Below are 27,543 nucleotides of genomic sequence, written 5' to 3' on the forward strand. Positions count from 1 at the left end.
GAGCCCTTCAGGGGCACGAGGGAGGTGGTGCAGCCGGCGGCCGTGCCGTGCCGTCCCCTCGTCCCCTGCCATGCGTCGGCCGGACCTGCGAGAGCAGGACAGAGCCCTGCTGCAAGGGCAAGCAGAGCGGTGCAGGGCGGGACCAGGCAGCACCCCAAAAACAGTGCAGGGTGCCCCCAGAAACCCCTTGCTATGACTCTGCACCCTCTCCTCAGGGCGTTGCCTGTCTCCCCCAAACCTGGCTGTGTCTGGCCCCGGGTAGCAAGCCCCGTCCGCCTGGATGGCTGCTGCTTGCGCCCGGGTGGCGGGGGGAGATGTGCCAGGCGGGGCTGGGGGTTCACTGCACCATTTTCCACCCCTGACGGGGTGACTCGCAGTGGGGTTCACCCGTGGGCTTGCTGTGGGGTGCTTCTTCCAGAGGCTCCTGCAAGCTGGCGATGCTGTTCAGATGCGGCCAGCTCTGGAGAGGGGTCCAGAACGCAGCGTGTGCTTGGCGGGGGGGACAGGAGGTCCAGAGGGTATTGCCACGTGGGAAGAGCATCCTTGATGCTGAACTATAGGATAAGGGTGCAAGATTAAACAGTCTATACCTGGTGGTGTGTGCGCACAGTGTCCTGCCCGTGCCTCGGGTGGGGAGGGGGATACGTGCCCTCACGGCCACGCAGGGTGCCTGCACCACTGCGCGCAGAGCATTCTTATGGACACCCCAGCTTCTCCATGGCGTGCAGCGCTGGACGGCATGAGGAGCATGTGGCAGGGTGAGAGTTCCACTGGGATGGACTAGGTCTGTCCCCGAGGTAGACCTCTCCCTGCCTTGGGGACAAGCAGTAAGTGCACAGGAAGAGCATCCATCAAAGCCCAAAACCCTCAGAGGGCAGAGGTGCCTGGATTACACCCACCTGGAGCAGGAGGGACCTCCCCATGGCCTCTGGACCATGGACAACCAGACCCATCCACCAGCTACCATCTCCCCTGGCCTCTTCCCTGCAGCCAGGCAGGGCTTTGGGCATCTGCTGGCTCTTTCCCGGCTGAGCAGCTCCTGTCCCAGCCACCCCTGGGCGACGGCAGGGCAGGGAGAAACGCCAGTGCGTGGCTGTCCCTAGTGCTGGGAGCAGGGTGGGCAGGCTTCACCGACCATCTTCGAATAAGGTGCGCAAACGGTGGCCAAGCAAGGGTGCAGCGCTCCGGTTTGGCACCGTTCCTGCTCTCGGCAGCCGCGGGCTTGTTGTGGAGGAAATTCTGCAAAACTGTAGCAATCACCTGCTGTCGTGGTTTAGCCCCAGCCGGCAACTAAGCACCACGCAGCCGCTCGCTCACTCCCCCTCCCGCAGTGGGACGGGGGAGAGAATTAGGAAAAACCTCGTGGGTTGAGATAAACACAGTTTAATAGGACAGAAAGAAAGAAGGGAACAATAATGATAATACCAACAAAGGAATGTACAAGAACAAGTGAGGCCCAATACAGCAAGTGCTCACCACCCCGTGATCGACAGCCCGTCCCCGAGCAGCGATTTCCGCCCCCCGGCCAACTCCAGTTTATGTACTGGGCATGACGTCGGATGGTAGGGAATATCTCTTTGGCCAGTCTGGGTCAGCTGTCCCGGCTGTGTCCCCTCCCAGCTCCCCGTGCACCCCCAGCCTGCTCGCTGGCAGGCCAGCACGAGAAGCTGGACTGTCCTTGACTGCTCAGCAGCAACCCAAAACATCAGCACATTATCAACAGTTCCTCATCCCAAATCCAAAACTCAGTCTCACACTGGCTTCTGTGAAGAAAACCAGCTCTATCCTGGCTGAAACCAGGACACCTGCCCAGACAGATGCCACTAGGCAAAAATATTAGCCACAGAAAAGAGGCTTCCCACAAGTAACAACTCACCGGATCAGAAACTGTCACGTGGAGACCGTCAAGGGCACGTGAAGGATCTCAGTTCCCAGAAAGCCCCTTTATTCCCTCCCTCCCTCCCTTCCTGCCAGGGCTCCCTGCATGCAGCTTAGTCTGTCAGCTCTGAGCTGGCTTGGCGGTCCCACCACGTGCCCACCACCATGGGTATAGTTTAGCTACCCAGAGCCTTGAACCCAGCGAAGCTTGGGTCTGGTGGTTAAACATTGTCCTAGTTGGATGGCTGGGTTCCAGCCAGAGACCTTGCTGACTTTTGCTTGCTGCCAGAGGGGAGGTGGAAGCTTCAGGAGAGGACGAAAGCTCAGCACAGGGGCTCTGGGACCACCTTGCTTCCGCTGGTCCTCCAAGCATGGGGTCTGCAGCCACCCTGCCCTGCCTGCTGCTTTGCATCCTATACCTCACAGCTGGAGCATCTGCAAAGCCGTAAGCCCGCTCCATGTCTGCTGGTCCATGCCTGGTGGGATGGTGGTTGGTCTCAGTGGTGTGACAATCCTCACTGCAGCTGTGGTTGCTGGTTGGGGTGGAAGTGCTTGGGGCGATGGGTTGTCCCCCACAGAGGACTCTGCACCTGAGGCTGGTGTCTCTGGGCTGTTTCGGTGTAGGTGCAACCTCACACAGAAGCCAGTGGGTGAGCAAAGCCTTTCCTCCGCCCGCAGACCGACCCCTCAGCGCCTTCCCGAGGTGTTTCGGCAAAGGGGGCTCTGCTCTGGTCCGTGCGCTGGCCGGCCTCCCTGGGTAGATGGAGGGAGGCAAGGCTGGGTGGCATAGCCCTGCAGAGAGCACCCGGGGCTGGAGAAAACCCAAGTGCCCTCTGCCTTGAGAGTCTGGAGTGGAGGGGAGCACCGGGATTTGGTGGGGGGTCCCTGCTCTCCTCCACTATCGAGGTGTCCCCTCCCCAGGCACTACATGGTGCTCTTCCCCTCCGTGCTCTACTACCCGTACCCGGGCAAAGTGCACATCCACCTCATGGACCTGGAGGAGCCCGTGCGGGTGACCCTCCACCTGGCGAGCAGCCAGCGTGTCCCCAACGCCACCCTGGAGGAGCAGGGCAGCGATATCCTCCAGCTGAACTGGCCCCGCTTCCCCAACGTGAGTCACGGCCCCGCGGCAGGGCTGAGGACCTGGGGAACGGGTATGACCCACTACCAGAGCTGGGCTGGGGGAACTGGGAGGGGATGTGGGGCCCATCCTGGATGGGCAACGAGTGAGGAGAAGAGTGGAGGGACACAGGGCATGTACAGAGACCTTGTGGGCTGTATCTGTGTCATCTTGCCATGCACACCAGTTCCCTGGTGCCCTCCTGGGGCAACGGGGCGGTGACGATGGGGGACAGGTATGATGAGTCACTGGTGTCCAACATAAAGGCTTTGCCACCATTTCTGCTGTTTCCCCGGGGGCAGATTTCTACCCCTCCTGCAAGGATCTACGAGGTTGCGCATCTTCACATCTCCATCCAGGGAGGTTCCCTGCAGGTCTCTGAGCAGAAGAAAGTACTGGTGAAAGCCCTGGAGCTGGGGACCTTGGTGCAGACAGACAAGGATGTCTACATGCCCGGACAAACTGGTGAGGAGCTGCTGGAAGAGCTCGCAGGCTCTTGGAATGGGATCCCCACGTCTGGGTCCCAGGCCCTGGCACTCACTCTGCTCCTGTCTTTGCTCTCTCCAGTGAAGTTTCGAATTGTCCGTTTGGATCAAAACTTCATTCCCAGCAACAGGGAGGTGAGACGGGGACGGGGCACAGGGTGGGTGCGGAGGCAATAGGATCCCCACGCGCCCAAGACAATCGGTCTTGGCCGCAGTGGCACAACCTTCAGTGTCACCAAGAGCATGGAGGAGATGGGTGCGGGGAGGGAATCCCCCGAACACCGAAGGGACGTGGGGCAGGGGGGACACACATAGCTCTTCCCAGCACTCCCAGCCCGAATGCCCAGGGTACAGTCCTTACTCCTGCACGCCGCAGGAGATGAGTTATTCCTTTTGCACCATCCCTTTGCCTGTCCTCTCTCACGTGTAGCTTTTACGCACCGTGATAACGCCCGCCGGTTTTAGACTAGTGTTAGAGGGCCTTTTGCACAACGCAGCCTCGCTGCTCGCTTCCTGCTGCTCGGAAAAGGCAGCGCGACGGCTGCGCACGTGGCAGCAGGAGTCGGGCGATGCAGCGGCTCTGAGTCCCCAGGCAGCGACCAGCTCTGTCGGGGCCAAGCCAGGTCCCACAGGCTCAGCCTCCGGCTCAGCTACAAACTCAGAGCTCTGTGCTTTGATCAGGCTAAACGCTTCCTCGCCCTTTCTTTGCAGATTCCCTTGGTGGCCATGCAGGTGAGTCGTCACCCTTGTGCCAGCCTGCCAGCTCCCTCAGGCGGGGCAAAGGGCCCCAGCATGTGGAGTGCTTGGGGACATGGAGTGGGGACAGGCACGTTCCCGCTGCGGGTGCTGAGCGAAGTTACAAGGAGGGGGGAGAAGGGCTTGGGTTCCTCGTCCACGTTTCCAGCCCCCAGGGGTCAGCTTGTTGCTGTCTGCCTGCAAGACGTGGGGTCCTCTGGGGGGATGCTCCTAAGGGACAGGTTACGTGGATGAAGACAGCAGTGGCTATTGCTGCAGAGGCTTTGACCCAAACTGGAGAACCTCCTAAGCTCCCAGTCCAGGCTGGAGCTCAGCTCCCCCCGGGGAGTAATTTTCCTTCCGGAGAGGTGATGCCCTCAGGGCTGCTCTGAGCATGGTGGCAGGGCAAAACCTCTGATCCTTGCTGGGATACGCAGGGTGACTTGAGTCCTTCAGGTTGTCAACCCACCACCACCACCATGCACCCCATCTTCAGCCCCGCGAGCGAGGGGTGACGTCGTGTGTCCCTGCATGCAGGACCCCAGCAGGAACCGCGTGGCGGAGTGGCGGGAGGTGAGCCCGCGGCAGGGCATTGTGGACCTGTCCTTCCCGCTGGCTGCAGAGCCGGCCCTGGGCACGTACCTCATCGAGGTGGAGGGGAAGAGCCACTCGTTCAGCGTGAAGGACTATGGTGCGTGGGGATGAAGGCTGGGCTCCATGTGGGGTGTTTGGGAGCCATCGCATGGGATGGCAAGAAACTCCCAAAGGAAGAAATGGGCACAATCCCATTCCTCATCGGTCTCCCCCCAGGACTGCCCCACTTCGAAGTGCTGATCCGGCTGCCCCGCATCGTGATGGTGAAGGATGAGAAGATTCTGCTGGACGTTTGCGGGTGGTGAGTCGGAGAGCAGCCCCAGCGGCAAGGCTGGCTGCTCCCGGGGTGATGCTCCCCCGGCAGTCTTGCCGTTCGCTCCCCTTCCTGCTCCCTCCTGACAGGTACCCATCCGGGAAGACTTTCCGGGGAAGGGCTGAGGCCAGCCTGTGCCGGTCCCACAAATACATTATTTACCCGGAGGGATCCACAAGGGTCTGTGCTGAGTTTAGGGGCCAGGTGAGGGCAGCAGGAGGAGAAGGTGGCACATGGGTGGTAGCCCTGGAAACGTTTCCCCATCTTGGGGTGCTTGGGTTGATGATGGCCGGGTGCATCATTCGGGCATCGCCAGGCGATCCAGCTCCCGTGTGAAAGTGCTGCAAACCCAGAGTCACCCTAAAGAGGGCAGAGGAGCTGAGCAGGGACTCTTGGGGTGGTCGCCGGGCCAGGACGGGCAGGAACGGGACAGCCAGCTGCACGGCAGAGCGCAGTGCCAGCCCCGGGGGGGACAAGTTTGCAGGATCCAAGGGTTGCAGGGCAGGATGGAGGGAGGCAGCAGCAGCGGGGTGCGGGAGCCCAGGGGTGACAGCAGATGACACTGGAGGACCTGGCCCCGGGGCTGCTGCTAACGCAGGTGACTCTCTGCTTCAGACGGGGAGCAATGGCTGCTTCTCTACCGAGGTGCCAGTGGCTTCCTTCAACCTGAGCGACTTCCACTACGAGAGTCGGCTCTATGCCCACGCATCGCTCCTGGAGGAGGGGACCGGTGAGCGCAGCCACGCCGACAGCCCGCGGTGATGTCCTGGGATAGTGTCGCCTGGAGGACGTTGGCACAACTGCTTTGCTGGGGTGTCCTCGGGGCTCTGTCCTTCCCATCCGCAAGCATCAGCCGCTCTGTGCCCTTACTTGCTTTGGTGTCATTTTTCCTCTACTTGCTGGAGCAATCCTTTACGTCCTGAAGGCTGATCAGGAGTTTCTTCCCCTTCCAACATTCCACCCCCAGATATCCCTCCATCATCCACCTCTTCTTCCCCACTCTCTGCCACTCTGAGACTAGTTAGTGTGCTTGATGGATGCCTGGAGAGCTGCCCGGGTGACTGTGTTTTTCTTATTGGGTCTTTCTGACTTTGAATCTAGTTATAAATAGTCACTATCTACCCGGAAGGCCTTGTTAGATGCATCCTTAAGGTCACGTAAAAAGCCCAATTTCAGCACAACGCAGCTGTGAGTGGCAGACCCTTGACCTCCCCTGCTGGCTTGCAGCCATTAAGAGGGTCATTTTGCAGTAAAGCTGGGTATTTCAGTAGCACATAGATCTTGGCTGAGCATGGTCCTGCTCACACTACAGCTCCTGTCACACCTGAGGACCATTTTTTGGTGTTTGTTGCCCAACAAGTGTGGTTTTGCGCTGTGGAAACTTGCCTCATTACCTCCAGACTGGGTCTATGCACCAGCATGGTCTGGTAGCACTGGGCAGGGAGGGGATGGGAGAGCCAGCACCGGAGCCAGCCGCCCTGGGGGGGCATCACCAGGACAAATTGCCGACTGCCTCTCTCATCTCCCCCTCCTCTCCGCAGGGATGTGGCGTACAGCCACCAGAAGCTGTATGCTTGTGTACAAAACGGCCATAATCACCTTTGAAAACACCGATAAATTCTACAAGCCTGGGATTCCCTACACTGGGATGGTAAGAGGGGGGTCCCTGCACCCCACAGGGGACCCCTCGCACCCTGCTGTGCTCAGTCCTGCTCCTGCTGACCTCCCGCCGCTGCCCAACCTGGGGCATCTCCCCTTCCCTCCCGCTGCAGATGCTGCTGAAGGGAACCGATGGCTCTGCCTTGAAGGAGAAGGAGGTCCTGCTTGTGGTTAATGCCGGAGGAGAAACGCAAAGAAAAACCCTGCTCACGGACAGATCGGGGAGAGCTGCCTTCGAGCTGGAGACCTCTGACTGGAGTGGCACGGTCTCCCTGCGTGTAAGTGACCCGTGTCCTACACCTCTCGGGCACCCTGGGTTTAGTAAAGGTCACGGAGGTTTTCTTACACAAAATCTTCCAGCCTCCCCTTGGCCCCATTTGGTCTTTTTGCACCCACAGCATCTTATGGTAAAGAGCTCCACGTGTTTATTAGCCCTTTCAGTACCTTGATTGCCTGTCAGACCCTACAGACCCCAGCACCCTTCCTGCTCCTCCTGCTCCGGGAAAAAGGGGCTACTCTCACTTTTGATGCATTCTGCAAGTTCCTCCTCTAATTCCATGTCTGCCTTACTGTCTTCATACTTCAATGCCGAATTTCAGGATCCTTTCTACCTTCACCATCTGGGCACAAGATCAGGCAGTTGTGGGATGCTTTTTCAGTACCAACTGCCCAACACGTGCTGCTTAGTCATGCCTGCCTCCTCTTGCCATCCGCTGCCTTCCCCTTTGAGTGTCCTTTGGACAAGCTCCGTGATGGCACGCAGCTCTATTTTTTGGGCGTTGAGTGTAGCTGGATTGCGTTTCTTGGCACGCTCCTGCAGCAACGTCACAGCAAAGCGCGTGGCGGTCGCGGCTGCGGAGTGGCTTTCCACTGCTGCTGTGCTCTGCTGCTGAGATGATCTTTGCCATTGAGTGCCTCGATTTCCACCCCTCAGGGTGAGCTCAAGGATGACTCTCCAGCCTCGGAGCATGAAGGCAAGGAGTATGTCAGCTACCAAAGTGTCTCTCGCTACCTGTATCCCTTGTCTTCGGATAGAAAAAGTTTCCTGAAGATCCGCAGGGTGGAAAAGAAGCTGCCCTGTGGCCAGCCCCAGAAGTTCTGGGTGCATTACTTCTTTGATGAGAAGGCCATGGAGATCAAGCTGCAGAGCCTGGACGTGGTCTTCCTGGTGAGCCTTCACTTGGGGAGAGATGGGAGACTCTGCATGAAGGGCAGAGCTCAGGGGAGGAGAATGAGGCTGTCCGGGGCATGGGATTAAGCCTTCCCCCCCAGCAGAAGCCATCTCCAGCCAGCCCAGGGCAGGTACTCTTGGGTTCAGGACTCAGGGATGGACCCTGGAGCTGGTCAGGTCTTGGGGCACCATTTCCATCCCTCCTGCAGGATGCAGCTGTAATAGTCTCTCCCTGGGCATCCTCCACAGCCTCTCCTCATCTGCTTGTGCTGGTTCCCCGCTCAGCATTGGTTTAGTTGTTCCCATCTCCTCCTCTGCAGGTCCTGGCCAAGGGGACCATTGCCACCGTCCTCAGGAAAGAGCTGCCTGCAGAGGCTGGTAGGTCCCGAGGCACGGATGGGCTGTGCAGGGCTCTGCTCTCCGTGCCTGGTCCTCACCTCCCTTCCTTTCCCACGGCCCAGGGCTGAGAGGCTTCTTCTCCCTGGAGCTGCCCATCGGCCCCGAGCTGGCACCCACGGCCAAGGTGCTGGGCTACGCAGTGCTGCCCGATGGCGAGATGGTGGCTGACAGCACTGAGCTCAGGGTGGCCAAGTGCTTCCCCAACAAGGTGAGCGGAGACTGCCGGGTCAGGGGAGCTGCTGCCAGGCTCGGTGGGGAGATGTGGGCTCTGAGCCTCACTCTTCAGCAGAGCCTTTCCTCACCCCCTGCTACTGATTGGTCCCAGATTCTCCTTCCAGGGACGGTTTTCCTTCTTCTCCCATTCCTGTTGCTTCTGCAAACCAGCTCCTGGCTTTGATTGCCATCCTCACTCTCCATCCTCCGCTGGCGTCTGGGGTCAGTCTGCAGCACGGAGGTCCCTCCTGGGACCAGCTCATCTCTCCCCTAACCCAAAGGCTTCCCCTCTCCAGGTGAATCTGTCCTTCTCGGAGCAGAGGGCTCTGGTGGGCTCACAGCTCCGCCTGAAGCTGCAGGCTGCCCCGGGGTCACTGTGCGCCATCCACGCCGTGGATCAACGCACGCGGTCCCCCGGTCGCAAGGGCAAGCTCAGCGCCAGCATGGTGAGTCCGGGGCAGCCTCGATGCCCATGTCCACGATGAGCCCTTCACAGGGGACTCGCTGCTGGGGCGTGGGGACAGCAGTTTCTTTCCACTGTCGCCCACTTCAGGGGAGGAAGGTAGGGACCCTGGGGGAGCGCCTCTGCAGGATGAATGCCGGGTGTCCGGCAGCCCCCCGTGAGCCCCTGCCACCCACAGACTTTGCGGCTTTGCCGGGGAGATCGTGCTTCGCTGACCGGGGGGGCTGAGCTGCAGAATTGCTCTGCCGTGCCTTCAGGGCTGGAAATCTTCAAAACAGGGTGCGGGCGGTGAGAAGCGTCCCCCGCTCTTGGGGAGAAGAGAGGTGCAGCGGCGATGGGTCCCAGCGGAGGAGCTGGGGCTGGCGGCAGGGCAGCATCTCTGCGGGGCCCGGGGAGGTGCAGAAGCTGTGGGGCGATGCCGAAGCTGCGGGGCGATGCCAGGGGCAAAAGGGGTTGGAGCCAGGCCAGGAGCGTTTCACGCCTTTCTCACCCAAAGTTCACCTCTTCGGTTTAGGTCTACAACTTACTCCCGACATTTTCTGAAGACAGCTATTCTTTTGAAGTCGAAGAACCTGATTTTCCTCGCTGTTGGGGAAACAGGTTCAGCCAGGCAATTCCACCCATTAACTGTTTCGATGTGCCATGGAGTAGCTGGAGACCTTGCCACCACATTCTGGGGCGCAGGGAGGTACCGGTGCCTGACATCCAGCCAGGCTCCTACAGCCTGGTTAAGGTATGAGCCCTCCAGCCCCACCTCATGCTCCTCTTGCTCCTAGGAAGGATTACTCGGGGTGCTGGGGGCACCCAGTCCCTCACCCAGCCCACGACTGTGCTCATGAACCATTCCCCAAATAACATGCCTTGCCCCTCGCTTCGCCAGCCCAGGACAGACATGTGAAATGCATCCTTCAGTCCAGGCACAGCGGCATTTCACAGGGACAGGGCTGAGCTCTGCTCTTCCCCTCTCAAATCTGGGCTGAGAGTAAACATCATAGATTGGCCTGGCGTTCCTCAGCTTTTTTGGGGTGCTGTCTCCCACTGGCAGCAAACCCAGGGGTCAGGGCTGTTGGGGAATGGAGTGGGCAGAGCAGATCCACCAGATCTTTCCCAACTGTCGCTGGTGCAGTAGCTTCCCCCGGCACAAGTATTCCTCTCCTGCACTCCCGGTGCGGCATGGCAGGGAGTCCTGATCTTCAGGAGCTCTGTTTGGGCACGGGGCTTTAAGTGCACGTCCATTCCTCGCTTCAGAGAGGGATGGAGAGGCGTTTTGGTATCTCTGGACTTCAGCGTGGTGCTATTCTCTCTCGTGTCTTATGTTTCAGGATGCAGGTTTGAAAACTGTCACCAATGCTAAGCTGGGCTGTGCAGCAAACACGCCGTTCCAAAGGCACAAAAGCCCAATATACCCCCAAGGTGAGCGGAGAGAGCCTGTAACAGCCTTCATGGCAGCTGCAGAAGGACGGGTGGGGACATCTTACCTCTTTCCATCCTTTCTGGCAGCACGTTCAAGCCGTGCCCCTCTTTGCAGGAGCAGGATGGGAGGAGGATGAGCAGGCGGGTGTCATGCAGGACACCTGGATGCAGATGGATTTCTTGGGGACATGGCTGTGGGAGCTGGTCCCTGTGGGGTGAGTTAGGAGCCCCAGCAGACCTCAAGCCAGGGGACTGCCCTTATTGCATCAGCTTCGCCTCTGGGTGCAGCGTCTGGACCTCAGTTTGGTGTCCATGTATCCAGGAGTGAGACCGAGACACCTCCAACCCCTTCCCTCAGCCCTCAGCACTGACCCCGGGAGGGACTGGGGCAGATGGAATCCTGCAGGAGATGCCATAAGAAATAAGAGCACTGATGGTACATCACAGGCCCATCCCCAAGCATGTGATGGCCACTGATGGTCCCCAGGACCTAGAGGAAGGGGGTTGGCACAATCCTTCTGGTAGCTCTGCCCATCAGACCCAGCCTGCAAGGTCTGTCCATCTTCTACTGCCCCGCAGGGAGGGGGGGTCCGCGGAGGTGACGGTGACAGTGCCCGATGCCATCACCACGTGGGAAGCTGGGATGTTCTGCACAGCACCGCAGGGCTTGGGGCTGGCCCCTGCCACCACCCTCACAGCCTTCAAGCCCTTCTTCGTGGAGCTGGCACTGCCCTACACCGTGGTTCGCCATGAAGCCTTCACCCTGGTGGCCACCGTCTTCAACCACCTGCAGCAGTGCCTGCGGGTGAGCGGGGCTGGGGAGGGGGCTCTGGGTCTGGGGTCCAGCGGGGGCTGATGGAGCCGTGGCCGTGGGCCGGCAGGTTCGGGTGATGCTGGCGGAGTCAGCGGAGCTGGAGGTGTCGGCGAGCGCGGATGAGGCGTACGGTGGCTGTATCTGTGCAGATGAAGCGAGGACCTTCCGGTGGGGCGTGCGAGCCACCAGCCTGGGTACAGAGGGGACAGCGAAGGGCTGGGGAGGGGGGAGACTCCTTGCAAAACTCCTCTTTGTCACGGCTTTTTTTATCCTTTCCTCCCCCTCCCAGCTCTCTCTCCCCTCTCCCCTTTCCCTCCTCCACTCTCCAGCCTCTTCCCCCCATTTTCCAGTCCCATTGCACCCGTCGCACCCTCCTCCTTCCCCGGCTCCCCGAGGCGGCTCTGAGCGGGAGCCAGCCCCCGAGGCTGCGGCACAGCGACATCCCCCATCTGCCCCCACAGGGGAGGCCAACGTCACCGTCATCGCCAAGGCCCTGCGCTCCGAGACGCTTTGTGGCACCGAGGTGCCCGTGGTGCCAGCCCGGGGGCACGTGGACACCGAGACGAAACTGCTGACAGTGCAGGTGAGCAGGGCGAGGTGGGGGCTGCACCGTCCTCTCGCCGGGAGCAGAGCTGCACCCACAGCCGTTCCCCGCGGCGCAGAGCAGAGCATCTCCCACCCCTCGGCCAGGCTGGAGGGTGCCTGTGGGTGTTGGAAGGTGCGGGAGAGCATCAGCACCCAGAGCAAGGGGAGAATGTGTCCGTGCTTAGGTACCATCGGTGGGACGGTGCGTTCCCTTTTGGGGTGAGATTGGTAGATTTTGAGGCTGCTGACCTCAAATACCATGTGATGTTCAGTTTGCTCCCCTCATCACGCCCCGCACGGGGCTGCTCTGAGGACAGTCTGGCTTGGCCCCGGTGGTCCTGCGCTCTCCTGGCCTCTCAGAGCCGATGGGCTGCTGGTGGGGACGGGGTCCAGGCGGGGCGTTTGTCGGAGCGGGGGGGCATTTCTGGGACAGAAAGGGCAGGCTGACTGTCATCCCGGTCTCATACGTGCTGTATTCCTGGTTTTAAAGCCTCCAAGACCGATGTGAAGGAAAATCGCAGCTGCCTGGCTGTCCCTCTGCTCCTGACCCCCTCGTACCCCACCAGACAGCCGCGGTCTCGAGGGCCGGCTGCCTCTGCCCGTCCCTGCCGCTTCGTCCCCTCCGTCTGGCCCGGCGGCAGCATGGATGAGACGAGGACTCCCAAACCCAGCACCGCTCCCCAGCAGCCCTGCCATCCGTCCCGCACGGGTCGGGGGCTGCCCGGGGAGCAGCCGCTGTGCTGCCCACCGCAGGGTCGTGGTTTCCCTTGAATGAATGCCGGTTTGATCCCTCGGAGAGGGGAGCAGGGCAGGCAAGCTGAGCCTGGGCTGACGAAAAACCTTTGGAGATCAGCGCAAGCCTGATGGCTGGGCATGGAGAGGATGCTCAGAGCTGTCCCGAGTGCAGCCCTGCCCCTGCGCCTGCTCAGCCAGGCTGAAAAATAAAGAAAAATGCAAGTGGGATAAGGGAAGTGGAAGTGGCAAAATGTTTTTCTTGCAGGAAAGCTTCCTTCCTTCAGGCTCCTTCCCACCACCCCTGGCCAAGGCCAGCCCTGTGTCCCAAAACAGACTTTGTGCTAGTGGCTCAGCATCCCCGTCCGCCCGGGCGATGTATCGGGCGGGCCGCACCTTCACTTCGCTCTGCTGGATGGAGAGCTGAGACCAAGCCAGAGAAAGCGTTCATTGCACAGGCAGCAAGGCAGCAGAAGAAACAGCACAACGTGGGGCCAGTGGTGCCCGGTCAGGAAGGGCTGGGCGACGACGCACTCCGGCTCCTGCTCCGCAGCTGCCGGCAGCACCTCAGGACAAATCCTCCGCGCGGTGTTTCCCCTTGGCGTCCCCGCAGGCACCGGCCGCAGAGGCAGAGGCCGCGCCTGCTCCCAAATCGATCTCCCCTTGGCCACGCTGCTCACGGCCCCCGCTGCATTCTGCCCCGTGCTCCGCAGGGCTCGGCGTGCGATGGCCCCGAGCTCTTTGTCACGGTGGATTGTCCCCGGGATGCCCGGTGGGGCAATGACCCATGTCCCATCCTGGGGCAGCAGGACGGGCGTGGGGCCACGCTCTCCCCTTGTGTCTGCAGGGGTGGCGGGGACCATCCTGTAGACACCAATACCATGTGGGGCAGGGAACGGGGAGCTGAGCAAAGGGCCACATCCAGCCACCCCCGAGTGGAGCAGGTGTGGGGACAGCAGCCATGGCCACCCGAGAGCTCCCCGGAGAGGGGTCATCCCCGTCCCCGGCTTCCCACAACGCCGCCTCCGCTCCCCCCTTGTCCCTGGAGGGAAGGGCCCTACAAAACCCCGGAGCAGAGGATGCATTCAGGATGCTGTGTCGCTGTCATGGAGCTGCCTCGTCTTTCCCAAATTCCCACCAGGACAGAAAGAGGCAGCTCAGCCCATGCCCTGGCTGGTGTCCGGCTCCCAGGCTTGGTGCGCAAAGACACGACAGCCCAACGCTGTCCTGCTTCTGTGCCTGTAACTGATTTGATGATATTGGAGGAAACGGGGCAAAAAGGCAGCCTGAGACCCGTAATCAGCCCAAATAGCTACTGTTTGACTAAATTCAAAATACCTGGAAACAAGCCCTTCCGAGAAACCGCCACCAACTCACAGGCTGTTCTCATGATGCGCTGCCTACTTTCATTTGGGAAACCCATTCCTGCTCCCTCCTGCCATCATTTCCCAGCAAAGAGTGTGTAGGTGGGTCCTGCCCCCTGATTTTGAACTTCCGTAGCCTATGAGAACCTTTCCTCAAATTGCAAAAATCCATCTGAGCCTTGAACCCAGGAGGCTGTGGGCAGATGGTAAACATTGCCTTGGCCGTATCTGCAGGTCCACACTGGACCCCTCTGCCCACCCCTGTTTGCTCGCTGGGTGGAAGGCAAAGATCTCACTCCGGGGCCTGGTGCAGAGCAGCCGCAGGCCTACAGCAATCCAGCACCTGGAGAAGGAAGCCGTGGCTGTCCCCGACGTCTACTTGCAGCTGGAGACATGAAGTCCCCAGCTGCCCTGCCCATCCCGCTGCTCCTCATCCTGCACCTCGCCGCTGGGGTGTCCGCAGCGCTGTAAGCCCTCTCTGTCTGTCTGTCCGTCCGTGCCTGGTGGGAGGGCATTTAGGTCTTGGCTCCTTGGCAGCATGTAGTGGGTGACAATCCTTCCCGTGCATGTGGCTCTTGGCCAGGGTGGAAATGCTCAATGCTCGGGGTGGTGGCTTGTCCCTGCCCACGAGCACTGAGGACTCGGTGCGCCCAGGGGCTGGGGGGTCTGGTGGCTCTGGGCTGGTTTATTGGAGGTGCTGCTTCACTTGCAGCCACGCGTGAGCAAAGCCTTCGCCCTGCTGAGCCGGGAAGTCAAGGGGAACCCAAAAGCAGGGTGGGCAGGCTGGGGGAGGCGGCCCTGCACCCCAGCACAGGATTCTGTGTGCCCAGGAGCTCTTCAGGCCCTCCGTGGGGACTGTCCCGGGATATGCCTCGTCCCCACGCCTCTCATCTCAGCACTTCTCCTTGCCAGGCACTACGTGGTCACATCCCCACCTGTGATCTACTACCCCCACACAGCGATGCTGTGGGTCCATCTCAGTGGCCTCCACGAGCCCGCGCAGGTGACCGTCCAGCTGCAGAGAGCAGACAGGACCCACAACATCACCCTGCTGGAGAGGAAGGTCCAGGAGCCTCATCTGTACCTGAACACCACCTTCCCCGTGAGTGTCACCCCATGCACAGCCGCAGGCGTGGAGGGGAATGCCCTGGGCATGCCGCTGCCTCCAGGCAGAGCAGTTTCCACCAGCTCCCCTGGGCATGGGGTGGTGGTCTCCACGCTGCTGCGCAGCCCTAAGCCTCTGCAGCCGGAGGAGGATGGGAACGGGCGTGACTTCCCCATCTTTTCGTAGGGTCTCATCCCCCACGCAGGCAAAATGACTCTAGGCTCAGCCCAGTTGTTCAGTGGCTGAAATAATCCCCTGGCAGCAGACCTGCGGGCTAGGACGGGATGTTGGGGGGACATTTCTTCCCAGATCCTGGCTTGGGGAAGATGTCCCTGTGGGCAGGGAGTGCTCTGGGTCACTTGGAGTGAGCAGAGCATCCTGGCCATAGCATGTCCCTTGTCCTCACCTGGTGCCTGGTGTTTCCCCTGGCAGGCGCCAGCCCCCTCCAAAGGGCAGGAGGAAATCGTAGACCTGCACATCTCAATCCAGGGAGATTCCCTGGATGTCTCCGATAAGAAGAAGGTGATGCTGAGAGCCCTGGAGCCTGGGATCTTCATACAGACAGATAAAGCTGTCTACAAGCCTGGACAGCAAGGTGAGGGGGGCAGGAGGGACCACTCTGCTCTGGGCTGAAGAACTTGGTGGGAGAGGGGTACAGGAGGCTCCGACTTGTTCCTACGCTGCCTGGAAATAGGAGGGCTCATCCTGAGATGCACTGGGACCCCCAGCGCTGGCCCAGGGCAATGCCAGGAAATGCTGGCAGTGCTGGAGGCTGTGTCGCTTGGGGGGCAGTGCCCCACTGCAGGGCTCGGCGTGGATTTCCATCCATCTTCCCCATGGGGAACCCCTCTCCCTGTGGATGAACCCACCACTCACTCTTGCATCCCCATTTTCTTTTTCCAGTGAAGTTTCGAATTGTCTCTTTGGATAAAGACTTCACTCCCAGCAATAAGAAGGTGAGAGCAGCACTGGGGGAGCTGGGGAGGCAACCGAGAGCTCCTCGGCACTGCTTTCGTCCAGTCTCGGCAAGCTGTGAGAGAACTCTGGGAGTCAGCCAGCACCTTTCCCCTCGGGAATTCTGCCCCAGCCAGCTCTGCCTGGGTGCCTGCGCTCCCCAGGGGCAGGGATGCCCTGTGCTGTTCACACAGGCTTCAGCAGGCTAAGGAAAGAGAAAACAGAATTGCAGGTGTGAGATGGGAACGAACCCGCTTAAACTTTTGGTTAGGGACATAGCAATGGTGAGTGGGAAGCGGGGAAAGTGCTTTGATATTGATAGCCATCAAGTCATCAGACTCCGGGATTACAGGCGAATTCAGTCTCTGGCACTCCTGAGCAATCACCTGGGTCTCTGGAAATGCAGGAGGTTCCCAGATGAAATGGTTGCTGGCCGCTTGTGAAGGCACTAGGAGATGCCACCTCTCCATGCCATGCTGGCAGTGCCCTTGGCTCATCCCAGCTAGAGCCACCCAGAGCCTCAAAATCTGAACAGAAGTGAACAGAAAGGTTGGAAGTTCACAGCATCCCACAAATAACTCACTCTACTCCATCCACGGCTCCAAAGATGTCCCCACCCTGGTAAGACCCCAAGGAAGGCTTTGAATTTCTCCTCTAACCATCTTCTCTTTGCCTTGCAGCTGCCCCTTGTGCTCCTGAAGGTCAGTCTGAGAGACGGAAGGAGGCTCTTGGGTGGTGTGGGCTTGGGAAGGCAGCGTGGCTGGGAGAGGAAAAGCACAACACAGCCATGGGCTGTTTTCTCGTGGGGTGCTGGGCTCCCCGGGGTGCTAACAGCGCGTGTCCCTATGTGCAGGATCCCAGCGGGAACCGCATCGCGCAGTGGCAGGAGGTGAGCCCACGGCAGGGCATCGTGGACCTGTCCCTCCCGCTGGCTGCAGAGCCGGCCCTGGGCACGTACCTCATCAAGGTGGAGGGGAAGAGCCACTCCTTCAGCGTTGAGGAATATGGTACGTGGGGACCGGGAGGTGCAGGCAGGTGGGAGCCCCACCTTGGCACGTCCCTGTGGGCAGCATGTTTTGGCCCCCCTGGCCACCCAGGCACCATTGTCCTTGTCCTAGGAGTGACAACCCTCTCTCCCTTTGCTTCTCCATCAGTGCTGCCCAAGTTTGAGATGACCATTCATCTCCCCGCTGTGGTGCTGGAGGAGGAAGAGAAGTTCCAGATGCAGATTTGTGGACGGTGAGCCAGAAACAGGCTGCGCTGGGAATAGGGAGGGGATGGGGGATCCGACATGCGGTGATCCGTCAGGCACACCCTCACCACCCTCCACCCAACAGCTACACCTACGGGAAGCCCATCCAGGGGAGGGTCCAGGCCAGCTTGTGCCGGCCCTTCAGGCACATGAGGATCCTGTATGGACTTCACGATGCCAACCAGAAAAAGATGAACTGCATCGAGGCTGGTGGGCAGGTGAGCACTGCCGGGGAGCGTGGGTGCCGCTGGGACAGCTCCTTCCTGGGACTGCTGCTAACGGGGTTGGCTCTGTCCCTCCAGACCGAGAAGAACGGCTGCTTTTCAACAGAGGTTTTGTTGGCTGCCTTCAACCTGACCAGCTCCATGTATCGGAAGCAAATCCAAGTCCGGGCATCACTGGTGGAGGATGGGACAGGTAGGGACAGCAGTGCTCTGCTTGGGCAGGGGCATTGCCGCTGGTGCACGGTTTTGCATTCGTCCCCGCATGCGCCCACGTGCACGTGGCACGGGGTATTGGTCTTCTCTGGGGAAGCCCAAAAGCAACGTTGTGATTTAGAGGGGCACATGTGCAGGGACTGGGTCCAGGCGGGGATGTGAGCTGGGTCAGCCAGGCAATACTTCGAATTCTCACCAGAGAAATGGTTGGGAGGCAAAAACGCCTTTCCAAGATCCAACAACTCTCCTGACGCTATGGCTAGCAATGAGTCGAGTCCTTGTGACGCGAAGCAGTGGTTTCGCCCGCTTCAGTGGCGTGGCTCCGTTCTTTGAGACAATCCACCTCCCCCACCACCTCAGTCCCGTCAGAAAGGGCTGTAAGCTTCAGAAAAGGAGAAGATCAGGGATTGTCCCAGGCCCACCAGCACCGAGGTGGCCCTGCCTCATGGTGCTCTGGTGAAGCACCTTTTGTGAAGTCTCTGCAGCAAGCTGTGCCTGGCTTTAGGTCTAAAACATGCTGTAGAGGTTTTGCTCTTCTTGTAGGAGGTGTGAACTGTGCTCGAAGCTGCTGGCTGCAGAGGGAAAGCCTAAAATGTCCAGGGACCTTTCCTGCAGCACGATGGGAGAGCTGGCAGCAGCTAAGCTGTGCCCTGTGTCCCCACAACACCCTCAGCTCCTCACTCCCTCTCCACAGGGCTGGAGCTGAAAGGCACTAAGAGCTGCAAGATTTTACCCGAAATCCTCACCGTCACCTTCGAAAACACCAATGATTTCTACAAGCCTGGCATCCCCTACACTGGGACGGTAACGGGGGGGGGGTCCCTGCTCCCCACAGGGCTCCCCTGCACCCTGCTGCACCCAATCCCAGTCCCACTGACCCCCAACCCTGCTCTCCCCATGCCTGAAGCCCAACCCGGGGCATCTCCCCTTCCCTCCCAATGCAGATGCTGCTGAAGGGAGCCGACGGCGCCGTGCTGCCGCAGAAGCAGCTCTTGCTTGTCGTTAGCCAGCAAGGAGAAGATACGAGACAGACCTTCCTGACAGACAGATCAGGGAGAGCCTCCTTCGAGCTGGAGACCTCTGGTTGGAGTGGCACGGTCTCCCTGCGTGTAAGTGACCCATCTCCCACCCCTCAGGGGTCCCTGTGCTGCTTTCTCCAGTAGTACAGGGCTGGGCACCTCTCCAAGCCTGCATCAGTGATGCCTGACACTGGGACCAGCACCTTGTGGGCTGTTGGATGGCTTCACCACCCTGATTTCTACCTCCATCGCTCAGGGTCAAGTCAACAAGACAGCTCACACCCAGAACGATGGCTCAACGCTCACTTACCAAAATGCCTATGCGTACCTCAGCCCTTTCTTTTCGGAGAGCAAAAGCTTCCTGTGGATCCGCAGGCTGGAGAGCGAGCTGCCCTGCGGCCAGCCCCAGCAGCTCTGGGTGGACTACATCTTCAGCAAGGAGGCCTTAGGGACTGAGCTGGAGAGCCTGGATGTGGTCTTCCTGGTGAGCCCCAGCTCAGGGAGGTTGGGCAGTGAATGTTAGGGCTTGTTGTGTGCGAAGGTCCACGTCTACCCACGTGTTTGTGGTTGTGTCCCTGAGGACAAGAAAATGAGCAATCTGTGCTGGCTAGACCAACAGACATACGCCTGTTAGTAGGGTGTCTGCTGGCACTGTTGGACCTGCATGCCGATGTGAGATGTTTTGAGGGGGGGCTGGAGAATGGTCAAGGTCAAAAACCATCCCGGCACTCTTGCCCCTGGGTCCATACTCTGTCAGGGCATTTCAGTTCCACACAAAACATGAGTTTAGTTGTTCCCATCTCCTCCTCTGCAGGTCCTGGCCAAGGGGACCATTGCCACCGTCCTCAGGAAAGAGCTGCCTGCAGAGGCTGGTAGGTCCCGCGGCATGGATGGGCTGTGCAGGGCTCTGCTCTCCATGCCTGGTCCTCACCTCCCCTCCTTTCCCACGGCCCAGGGCTGAGAGGCTTCTTCTCCCTGGAGCTGCCCATCGGCCCCGAGCTGGCACCCACGGCCAAGGTGCTGGGCTACGCAGTGCTGCCCGATGGCGAGATGGTGGCTGACAGCACTGAGCTCAGGGTGGCCAAGTGCTTCCCCAACAAGGTGAGAGGAGGCTGCTGGAGATGGGGGAATCATTCCATGGCTTGTCCACAGCTTCATGCCCTGAGGTCCATCCTGCTCCAAATGTATCGCGGCGTCACAGTCTCTTTAATCCATGCCCTGATCCCCAAACCCTCAAGCCTGATTTTATCCTTGTCTAGAAGAGACCTCCATGTCTGTGTCTTGGTCCTGCTCCTCCATGGGAGGTGGCTCCCCCTCCTGCCCTTGCCCCCTGATGCCTCTGTCCCTCCCCAGGTGAAGATGGCTTTTTCAGAGGACACGGCTCTGCCCGGCTCGGCACTGCGGCTGGAGCTGGAGGCTGCCCCAGGGTCCCTGTGTGCTATCCGTGCCGTGGACCGCAGCATGCTGCTCTTGAAGCCTGAGGCTGAGCTCAACACAGAGGCGGTGAGTGGTGGCACTGCCCGGGGCCACTTCTGCAGCCCCAGGGTCCAGCCAGGGATGGGAGGTGGAAGAGATGACATTGGCTTGGACCTCCCTTACAGGGACCTGGTGCCATGGTGGCTCCTGGGCAGTCCTAGTCCTGGGCAGGTGGTAGATGCCTGCCTGGCTTTGCACCTAGAACGTGTTCATTCCCAGGTCTACAAAGTACTCCCTGAATTCAACTACCCTGGAAGCATTCAAGACCCACCACCCTGTTCAGCATTTTCCTGGGATTATCCCCCTGACTTTGACATTCCCATCACCCCACTTGTACCAAAACAGCCACAGTTCTTTCACCATCCGTGGAGGCGGAGGAGGAGGAATTCCCAGATGTACACCTACAAGTTATTTCAGGTAAAGACCCTGCCTGCCTGTGCCTCCTGGTTCCTCTTCATCCAAGAGCCAGCTATGGTTTGCTCAGGGTGCTGGGAAGGCACAGCAACGTCCCGTGAAAGCCAAAGGGGCATGGAAAAGGTCTTCCCTTTTCCCTTGGACCCCAGGCTCCAGTCCTTCACTTGTCAACTTCTGCAGCTCTGTGACTGTTTACTGCTGGGATGGGGATATTCTTCCCGCTGGGTTTCAGAGATGGACAACCTCTTTTCTTTTTCACAGAATGCAGCACTGAAACTTTTCACCAATGCCAAGACCAGTGAAGTTTGCAAAAAGAGTTTCGGCTTGCCTGGGATGGCGGGTTCCCAACGTCTCAGAGGTCAGCACAGCCCTCAGCTTTCTTGCTCCGCTGAGCCTTCTCAGGAGAAAAGGGTGAAGAGCTGGTGCCTGGTCCTCGCTCCTGTGTCCTCAGGGGCACTCAGAGCCATCATCCTGGCAATACACTTGGCATTGAAGGGATTGAAGAGGACTGAAAAGGATTTTGGCCACCTTCAAGCTGCATGCAGGCAAGGTCCAGTGGAGATGCAGAGACCTGTGGATCCTAATTTCTGCTCTGCCTCTTCCAGGTGGCTTTGATTACCCTGTCACCTATTTACGGATATTAACTGATGTCCCAGAAGTAATGAACCATGGTACCCCAGTTGTTGCTGACCAGGAAGAGCCACCAGCACCCCGGACGTATTTCCCAGAGACATGGCTGTGGGACCTGGTCCCCATGGGGTGAGTGAGGACAGTTCCCATGGGGCTGGTTCTCTCCCTATATCCCCTCCTGCATGGACGGAGTTTGGGGACATCAGGACACTCCTTCTCCCCTAGGGAGAGAGCCAGCCCATCTGGGGATGACACCAGATGTGGGTGAACATGGTGGGATGGCCTCATGATGTTCTCCTTCCTGCAGGGAGGGGGGGTCCGTGGAGGTGACGGTGACAGTGCCTGATGCCATCACCACGTGGGAAGCCGGGATGTTCTGCACAGCACCGCAGGGCTTGGGGCTGGCCCCTGCCACCACCCTCACAGCCTTCAAGCCCTTCTTCGTGGAGCTGGCACTGCCCTATGCTGTGGTTCGCCACGAAGCCTTCACCCTTGTGGCCACCGTCTTCAACCACCTGCAGCAGTGCCTGCGGGTGAGCAGGGCTGGGGAGGGGGCTCTGGGTCTGGGGTCCAGCAGGGGCTGATGGAGCCATGGCCGTGGGCCGGCAGGTTCGGGTGATGCTGGCGGAGTCAGCGGAGCTGGAGGTGTCGGCGAGCGCAGATGAGGCGTACGGTGGCTGTATCTGTGCAGATGAAGCGAGGACCTTCCGGTGGGGCGTGCGAGCCACCAGCCTGGGTACAGAGTACTGGGGCTGCGGTGGGACCCCCTGCCCTGCTGCTTGGAGACCCCCTCAGAGGATGGGGTGGGCAAGGAGGATGCGAGCAGAGGCAGTGCCACTTGAGAAGTTCTCCTCTGCTCCACTCCCACCCTCCCCATTGCCTCCCAGGACTGCTCCTCAACCTGGTGACCCCCATTCCAATCCAGCCAGCCCCACACAAAGCCCTAAGGCTGGTGCAAGCCCGTGGGGCTGTGGTGTGAGCTGGGGGGCTCCGTGGTGACTAAGTGCCCTGCTTGCATCCCCAGGGAAGGTGAACATCACCATCAGCACTGAGGCCCTCAGCTCCAAGGAGCTCTGTGGCAACGAGATGCCTGTGGTGCCGGCCCAGGGGCGTGTGGACACCATTATAAAGCCCTTGTTGGTGCAGGTCAGATGGGTTATGGAGGAAGAAAGTCGGATGGATTTGGGGACAGGGTCCAAGCAGCCCTTGGGGTGCAGTGGGAGGACTGAGAGCAGGACAGCACTCAGCAGGCATAACCCTGAGGGACAGGGGGGACACAGCTGGTCCCTTCCCCTGACCGACTCTGATGCTGCTTCCTCACAGCCTGGGGGGATCCTGGTGGAGAAGGCACACAACTCCCTGCTCTGCCAGGAAGGTAGGACTGGCCGGGGGTGTCTGGCAGTGCCGTGGGGACACGGGGCAGGGATTCTTGGCCACTGGTCATGAGAGCCAGAGGAGCCGAGGAGCCAAGGACCAGGATCCGTAGAGGCTCCCAGCTGAGATGCCCCTACTCAGCCTTGAGCCCATGGAGGGTCAGAGCAGAAAGGGGATGGGTGAAGGTGCCATGGGGCCCGGCCAGGAGGAGCTGGGCAACCCCACTGTCATTGCCGTCCATCCCCACAGTCACTGAAGAAGTCTCCCTGGAGGTTCCTGCAAACATCTTGGAGGGCTCCCAGCGAGCCCACGTCACCGTGATGGGTAAGGGACAGGCAGGGGATGGAGGGTGCAGAGCTCCATGGCTCAAGCTCAGCAAGAGGTGGGACCACACGGAGCTGAGATGTGAGGGGATATGGGGGACACAGCTGATGATGGTACTTCTCATACCCCCTGGGACAGGTGACATCATGGGCAACGCTCTGCAGAACCTGGACCTCCTCCTGGCCATGCCCTACGGCTGCGGGGAGCAGAACATGGTCCGCTTCGCCCCCAACATCTACATCCAGCAGTACCTGGAGAAGAGCGGGCAGCTGCACCCCGACATCCGTGCCAAGGCGCAGGGCTTCCTGCAAAGTGGTGAGCGTCCCCGGTCCCCTCCTCTCCCTGTCCCACCCCGTCGGCTGCTGAGGGACACCACTGCCCTATGCCCCACTCCCCATTTTCTACCTGCATCCTGGGGTGGGTCTGGGCTCCAGGCTGCCTCTGGGGTCCCCCAGGGGTTTAAAGACCACCACGGAAAGACTTGCCTCCATCTCCTGCCCGCAGGGTACCAGCGAGAGCTGCTCTACAAACATGATGACGGATCTTACAGCGCCTTCGGGAAGAGCGATCCCAGGGGCAATACGTGGTGAGGCACTGCGCAGGGCTGGGGCAGGCTGTGCAGCTGCATCCCTCTGGGCACCGGCCATCCCGGGGCTCCTCCTCCAGCCCCGCTCACCCCTCCCTCCGCTGTCTCTCTGGCTTGTAGGCTGACAGCGTTTGTTCTCAAGTCCTTCGGGCAAGCCAGAACCTATGTGACCGTCGAGGAGCGGCACATTACGGACGCGCTGCGCTGGCTGCAGAAGCAGCAGCAGGAGACGGGCTGCTTCCGCAGCGTGGGGAAGCTCTTCAACAACGCCCTGCAGGTGGGTCGGTGGGGTGGGACATGGGGATGTGCATCCAGAGCTAGGTTGGCCCCAGCACATCCCCGGTGTGTGGTCTAGGCAGGGGGGGAGTCCCTGTGCCAGCAGCACAGCACAGCCGGACCCGACTCCCGCTGTCCCCTTTGCAGGGTGGTGTCTCAGATGAGCTCTCGCTGTCAGCTTATGTCACGGCTGCGATGCTGGAGCTGGGGCTGTCCCCCACGGTGAGGATGACCCCATTTTCCCTGGAGAGGCTGGTGGGCCGAGGACGGGTGCTGGGACAGGGGGTCTGTCTGTTCCAGGCCACCTCCTAGACAGACCTGGGTGTAACTGGTCTCACTGGGCAGAACTGGGGTCTGTGAGTGATGCCCACACCCATGGGCCGGTTCCTGACTCCAGTCCCATTCCAGGACCCGAAGGTCAGCTCAGCCCTGCAGTGCCTGGAGGCTTCGGCCACGGATGACCCCTACACACAGGCGCTGCTCGCCTACGTCTTCGGGCTGGCAGGGCGTGAGGAGCGGCAGCAAAGCCAGCTGCAGAGCCTGGCGCAGCACAGCGCCAGCGCAGGTACCCCCCAGCACGGGCAGGGGCACCTCCGGGCACTGCCAACCTCTGCCTGGGTCACCCCATCCAGCCCCCCGGGACCCTCGGAGCAGGGGACTGAGCTCCCACCCCCTTCTCTCCCAGAGGGGCAGCTCTACTGGCGGAGGAAGGGGAAGGCTCTGCCCCCCTCGCAGCCCTCTTGGGCTGCCGCCACGCCGGCGGAGGTGGAGATGACCGCCTACATCCTCCTGGCCTACCTCACCCAGCCACAAATGTCCTCTGCTGACCTGGGGATGGCTTCCCAAATCGTCCGCTGGCTCATCAAGCAGCAAAACCCCTATGGGGGCTTCGCCTCCACACAGGTACCAGCACTGGGGGCCATGGGACTGCTCCAAGCATCCCACCTCTGTACCCCCTGTAATTAGGGGTGACTCCAGCTTGGTGCTCTCTCCATGCCCAGGACACTGTGGTGGCCCTGCAAGCCCTGGCCAAGTATGCCACCCTGACGTACGGCAGCAACGGGGACTTCACGGTGACAGTGACGTCCCCAGCAGGCACCGTGCAGGACTTTGAGCTGCACAACAGCAACCGGCTGGTGCTGCAGCGGGCAGCTCTGCACGAGCTGCCAGGGACGTACAGGGTGCGAGCCCGTGGGCAGGGCTGTGCCCTGGTGCAGGTGGGTACGGCCTGGGGTCCCCGTCCCTGTGTGGTGCCCGCTCGGTGGCTCTAACCCTCCTGCATCACCCCAGGTGACCCTGCACTATAACATGCCACCCCCTCCAAGCGTGGGGACGTTTGACCTCCACGTGGAGACGGAGCCCAGGGAGTGCAGGGGGGACGCCAGCACCCGCTTCCGCCTCCTCCTCCGGGCACGGTAGGGGCTGGGGCTGCCCCCCTGGTTTGGGGGGACCACGAGCAGCCAAGGAGGGACAGCAGACCCCAACCCCACCCCGGGGTGCCCTTGCAGGTACACCGGGGAGCGTCCCACCACCAACATGGCTGTCATCGAGGCCAAGCTGCCGTCTGGCTACATCCCGGACAAGAGCTCCATGGTGGAGGTAAGAAGCCTCTGCTGCCTCCCGGAGCCCCTCTGCCCCACTGGGGCACCCACCTTCCCACTGAATCCCTGCCCCTTCGGGACAGTGGGACATGGAGGGGCACCCACTCGGGGTGCTGGCCCTGGCTGGGGCACCCACCAAGTAGCTGTTGCCCATCCTGAGCCGTGTCCCTCCAGCTGAAGAGGCAGAATCTGGTGAAGAAGGTGGAGGTGCAGCCCAACCAGCTGACGATTTATCTAGACCAGGTGAGATAGGGCACAGGGACAGGAGCAGAACCCCATGTCCTGGGGCATGGGGCTGCTTCCCCATCGTGGATGGTTGCATCTCATGCCATCTCCACAGCTGACAAAGGAGGAGGAGACCTTTGCCTTCACCGCCACGCAGGACTTCCCAGTGAGGAACCTCCAGCCAGCCACCGTGACGCTGTATGACTACTACGAGACGGGTAAGCCCCACCAGGGATGTGGCTCTGGGGTGCGTGGCCCTCCTGCCACCCCTTGCCACCCCAGTGGCTCAGAGGTGGTCTGTCTGAGCTGTCAGTTCATGTTGACGAGCTTTGGTTCATTAACGGGAGCAGCTCACCCTGAGCCCATTGGTCACCAACCTTCCCATTGCAGGTGACCGCACGGATGCTGCCTATAGCGCACCTTGCAGCTCAGGTAGGGGCCAAGCTCGACGGGACAGAGGGATCACCCCACCCTCAGCACCCTGATGGGGACCCACCAGCCAAGCTGGGCTGTGCTGAGCCCCTGGACCCAGGGGAAGGAGGGCAGTGAGTGGGGATGGAGGAGGTCAGCCAGGAGCCTGGAGCCCCTGCATTGATCAATGGGGACATGCTGGCCAGAGCTTGTAGGACTAGAGGTCAGGGAGGACCCAGATGTCCAGGTTGTGGGGTGCAGAGAGGAGCTGTGCCTCTTTGAGGGGGCTCAGACCCCCATCAGCCCTGGCCTTCCTCCTGTTCACCTTATGGAGCAACCCATCCATAGGTTTGGGGTCACAGAGGGGATGAGACACTAGGCTGCTGGGGATGGAGCCAGCCAGGGGCAGACAAGGGTAGCTGGGGGGCAGAGGGGCTCTCCTCTCACAGCACACCCGGATTTGATTTTGAAGAGGCTGATGGTCAGGAGCAGGAAAACTTCTAGCACAGCCTGAAGCCTGGCAGCTGGTCCCCTCTGCCCAGCCCAACTTCCTCAGCCATCAAGGCCTGCGACAGCCAATGGTCTCTGCTCCCACCCTGGCCACAGCCCTGACCCTCCATGGGGGCACAATGTGGCCCAGAGATGCTTACAGCAGCACCCGCACCCAGCACGGCATGGCTCGCTCTGGCCTCAGCCGCTTCTCCTTGTAGCACAGCTCCCACCCCACCAGCACCCAATGGAGCCACAGCCACACCCCATGGGCAGAGACGTCTTGCTGCTCTGCCAGCTCCTGCCATGGGTATTTGACTTTGGCTGAGCAGCCAAGCAGTGGCTTTACAGAGAGACCCCGGTGCATCTTCCCTCTACCACCCCCCGGGAGCTCCGGGGCACCCCACAGCACCTGAATGGGACCAAGACCTTCTCTCTCCTGTCAGACTGACTGTCCCTTCCCCAGCAGATCTTGACTGCCCCTCACCCAGTCTTGCTCTCCCTGTGTCATGGTGCTACTCCAGCCCCCACCCTGGCACTAACACGGTGCCACTGTCCTCACGAGGGACCTGGGAACACCTCTGCAATCCCACCAAAACAGATCTGGGCACTTGTTGACAGAAAAGCCGTGGTCCCCCCAGCCCCTGTCCCGGGTTTAAATAAATACATTTCCGCATTGCATCTTTTCTCTCAGTCTTTCTTTTCCTAAACTTGCACGGTCCCACACCTGGAAGGGGTACGGATGGAGGGGCAGTGGGGATGGGGTGGCTGCTGTGGACTGTGTTGGTTGGGTGGATGTCAAGCTGGCTGGCTGCCGGGCGGGGTAATCGCTGTTCAGCTTCTTTGCCAGTGATTAAATGAGGTGGGCCTGAGGCTGGTGGGCTCCCTGAGGCATTAGCAGAGATACACAGAACCCACCTACCTGACCGTCCTCTCTCTGCCTGCCAAACGGTGCATGAACGGACATGGCAGCTCGCAGCGTAAGCCCCTCACCTCGCCAAGGCGCAGGACACATCCCGGTGTGGTCTCAGA

At 60.4% G+C, this 27,543-nt stretch overlaps 2 protein-coding genes across 2 annotated transcripts; both read left to right on the forward strand.

Moving 5' to 3' along the window:
* Positions 1-717: 717 nt before the first annotated feature.
* On the forward strand, positions 718-12,613 carry LOC309413411 (alpha-2-macroglobulin-like protein 1; the record flags this gene model as incomplete). The annotated part of the gene is made up of 23 exons (XM_082010531.1): positions 718-758; positions 2,168-2,323; positions 2,800-2,989; positions 3,301-3,463; positions 3,566-3,618; positions 4,195-4,215; positions 4,756-4,909; positions 5,029-5,113; positions 5,215-5,329; positions 5,741-5,855; positions 6,667-6,776; positions 6,898-7,062; positions 7,719-7,952; positions 8,276-8,333; positions 8,417-8,562; positions 8,864-9,013; positions 9,545-9,763; positions 10,353-10,443; positions 10,559-10,658; positions 11,023-11,248; positions 11,325-11,451; positions 11,719-11,840; positions 12,413-12,613. 23 exons carry the CDS (start codon positions 718-720, stop codon positions 12,611-12,613), a joined length of 3,042 nt encoding a protein of 1,013 aa, XP_081866657.1.
* Positions 12,614-14,331: 1,718 nt separating this feature from the next.
* LOC309413341 (alpha-2-macroglobulin-like protein 1) lies at positions 14,332-26,526 on the forward strand (the record flags this gene model as incomplete). The annotated part of the gene is made up of 36 exons (XM_082010462.1): positions 14,332-14,405; positions 14,851-15,040; positions 15,476-15,638; positions 15,947-15,999; positions 16,678-16,698; positions 16,851-17,004; positions 17,152-17,236; positions 17,335-17,467; positions 17,552-17,666; positions 18,381-18,490; positions 18,631-18,795; positions 18,962-19,189; positions 19,520-19,577; positions 19,661-19,806; positions 20,059-20,208; positions 20,401-20,598; positions 20,857-20,953; positions 21,201-21,354; positions 21,533-21,758; positions 21,835-21,961; positions 22,250-22,371; positions 22,549-22,600; positions 22,849-22,923; positions 23,062-23,238; positions 23,428-23,509; positions 23,630-23,786; positions 23,933-24,007; positions 24,194-24,350; positions 24,471-24,688; positions 24,787-25,002; positions 25,076-25,200; positions 25,294-25,384; positions 25,561-25,629; positions 25,727-25,829; positions 26,002-26,043; positions 26,495-26,526. 36 exons carry the CDS (start codon positions 14,332-14,334, stop codon positions 26,524-26,526), a joined length of 4,440 nt encoding a protein of 1,479 aa, XP_081866588.1.
* Positions 26,527-27,543: the final 1,017 nt, after the last annotated feature.

Source organism: Phaethon aethereus, assembly GCF_964289735.1.
Source record: "Phaethon aethereus genome assembly, chromosome: 25".
Lineage (NCBI taxonomy): Eukaryota > Metazoa > Chordata > Aves > Phaethontiformes > Phaethontidae > Phaethon > Phaethon aethereus.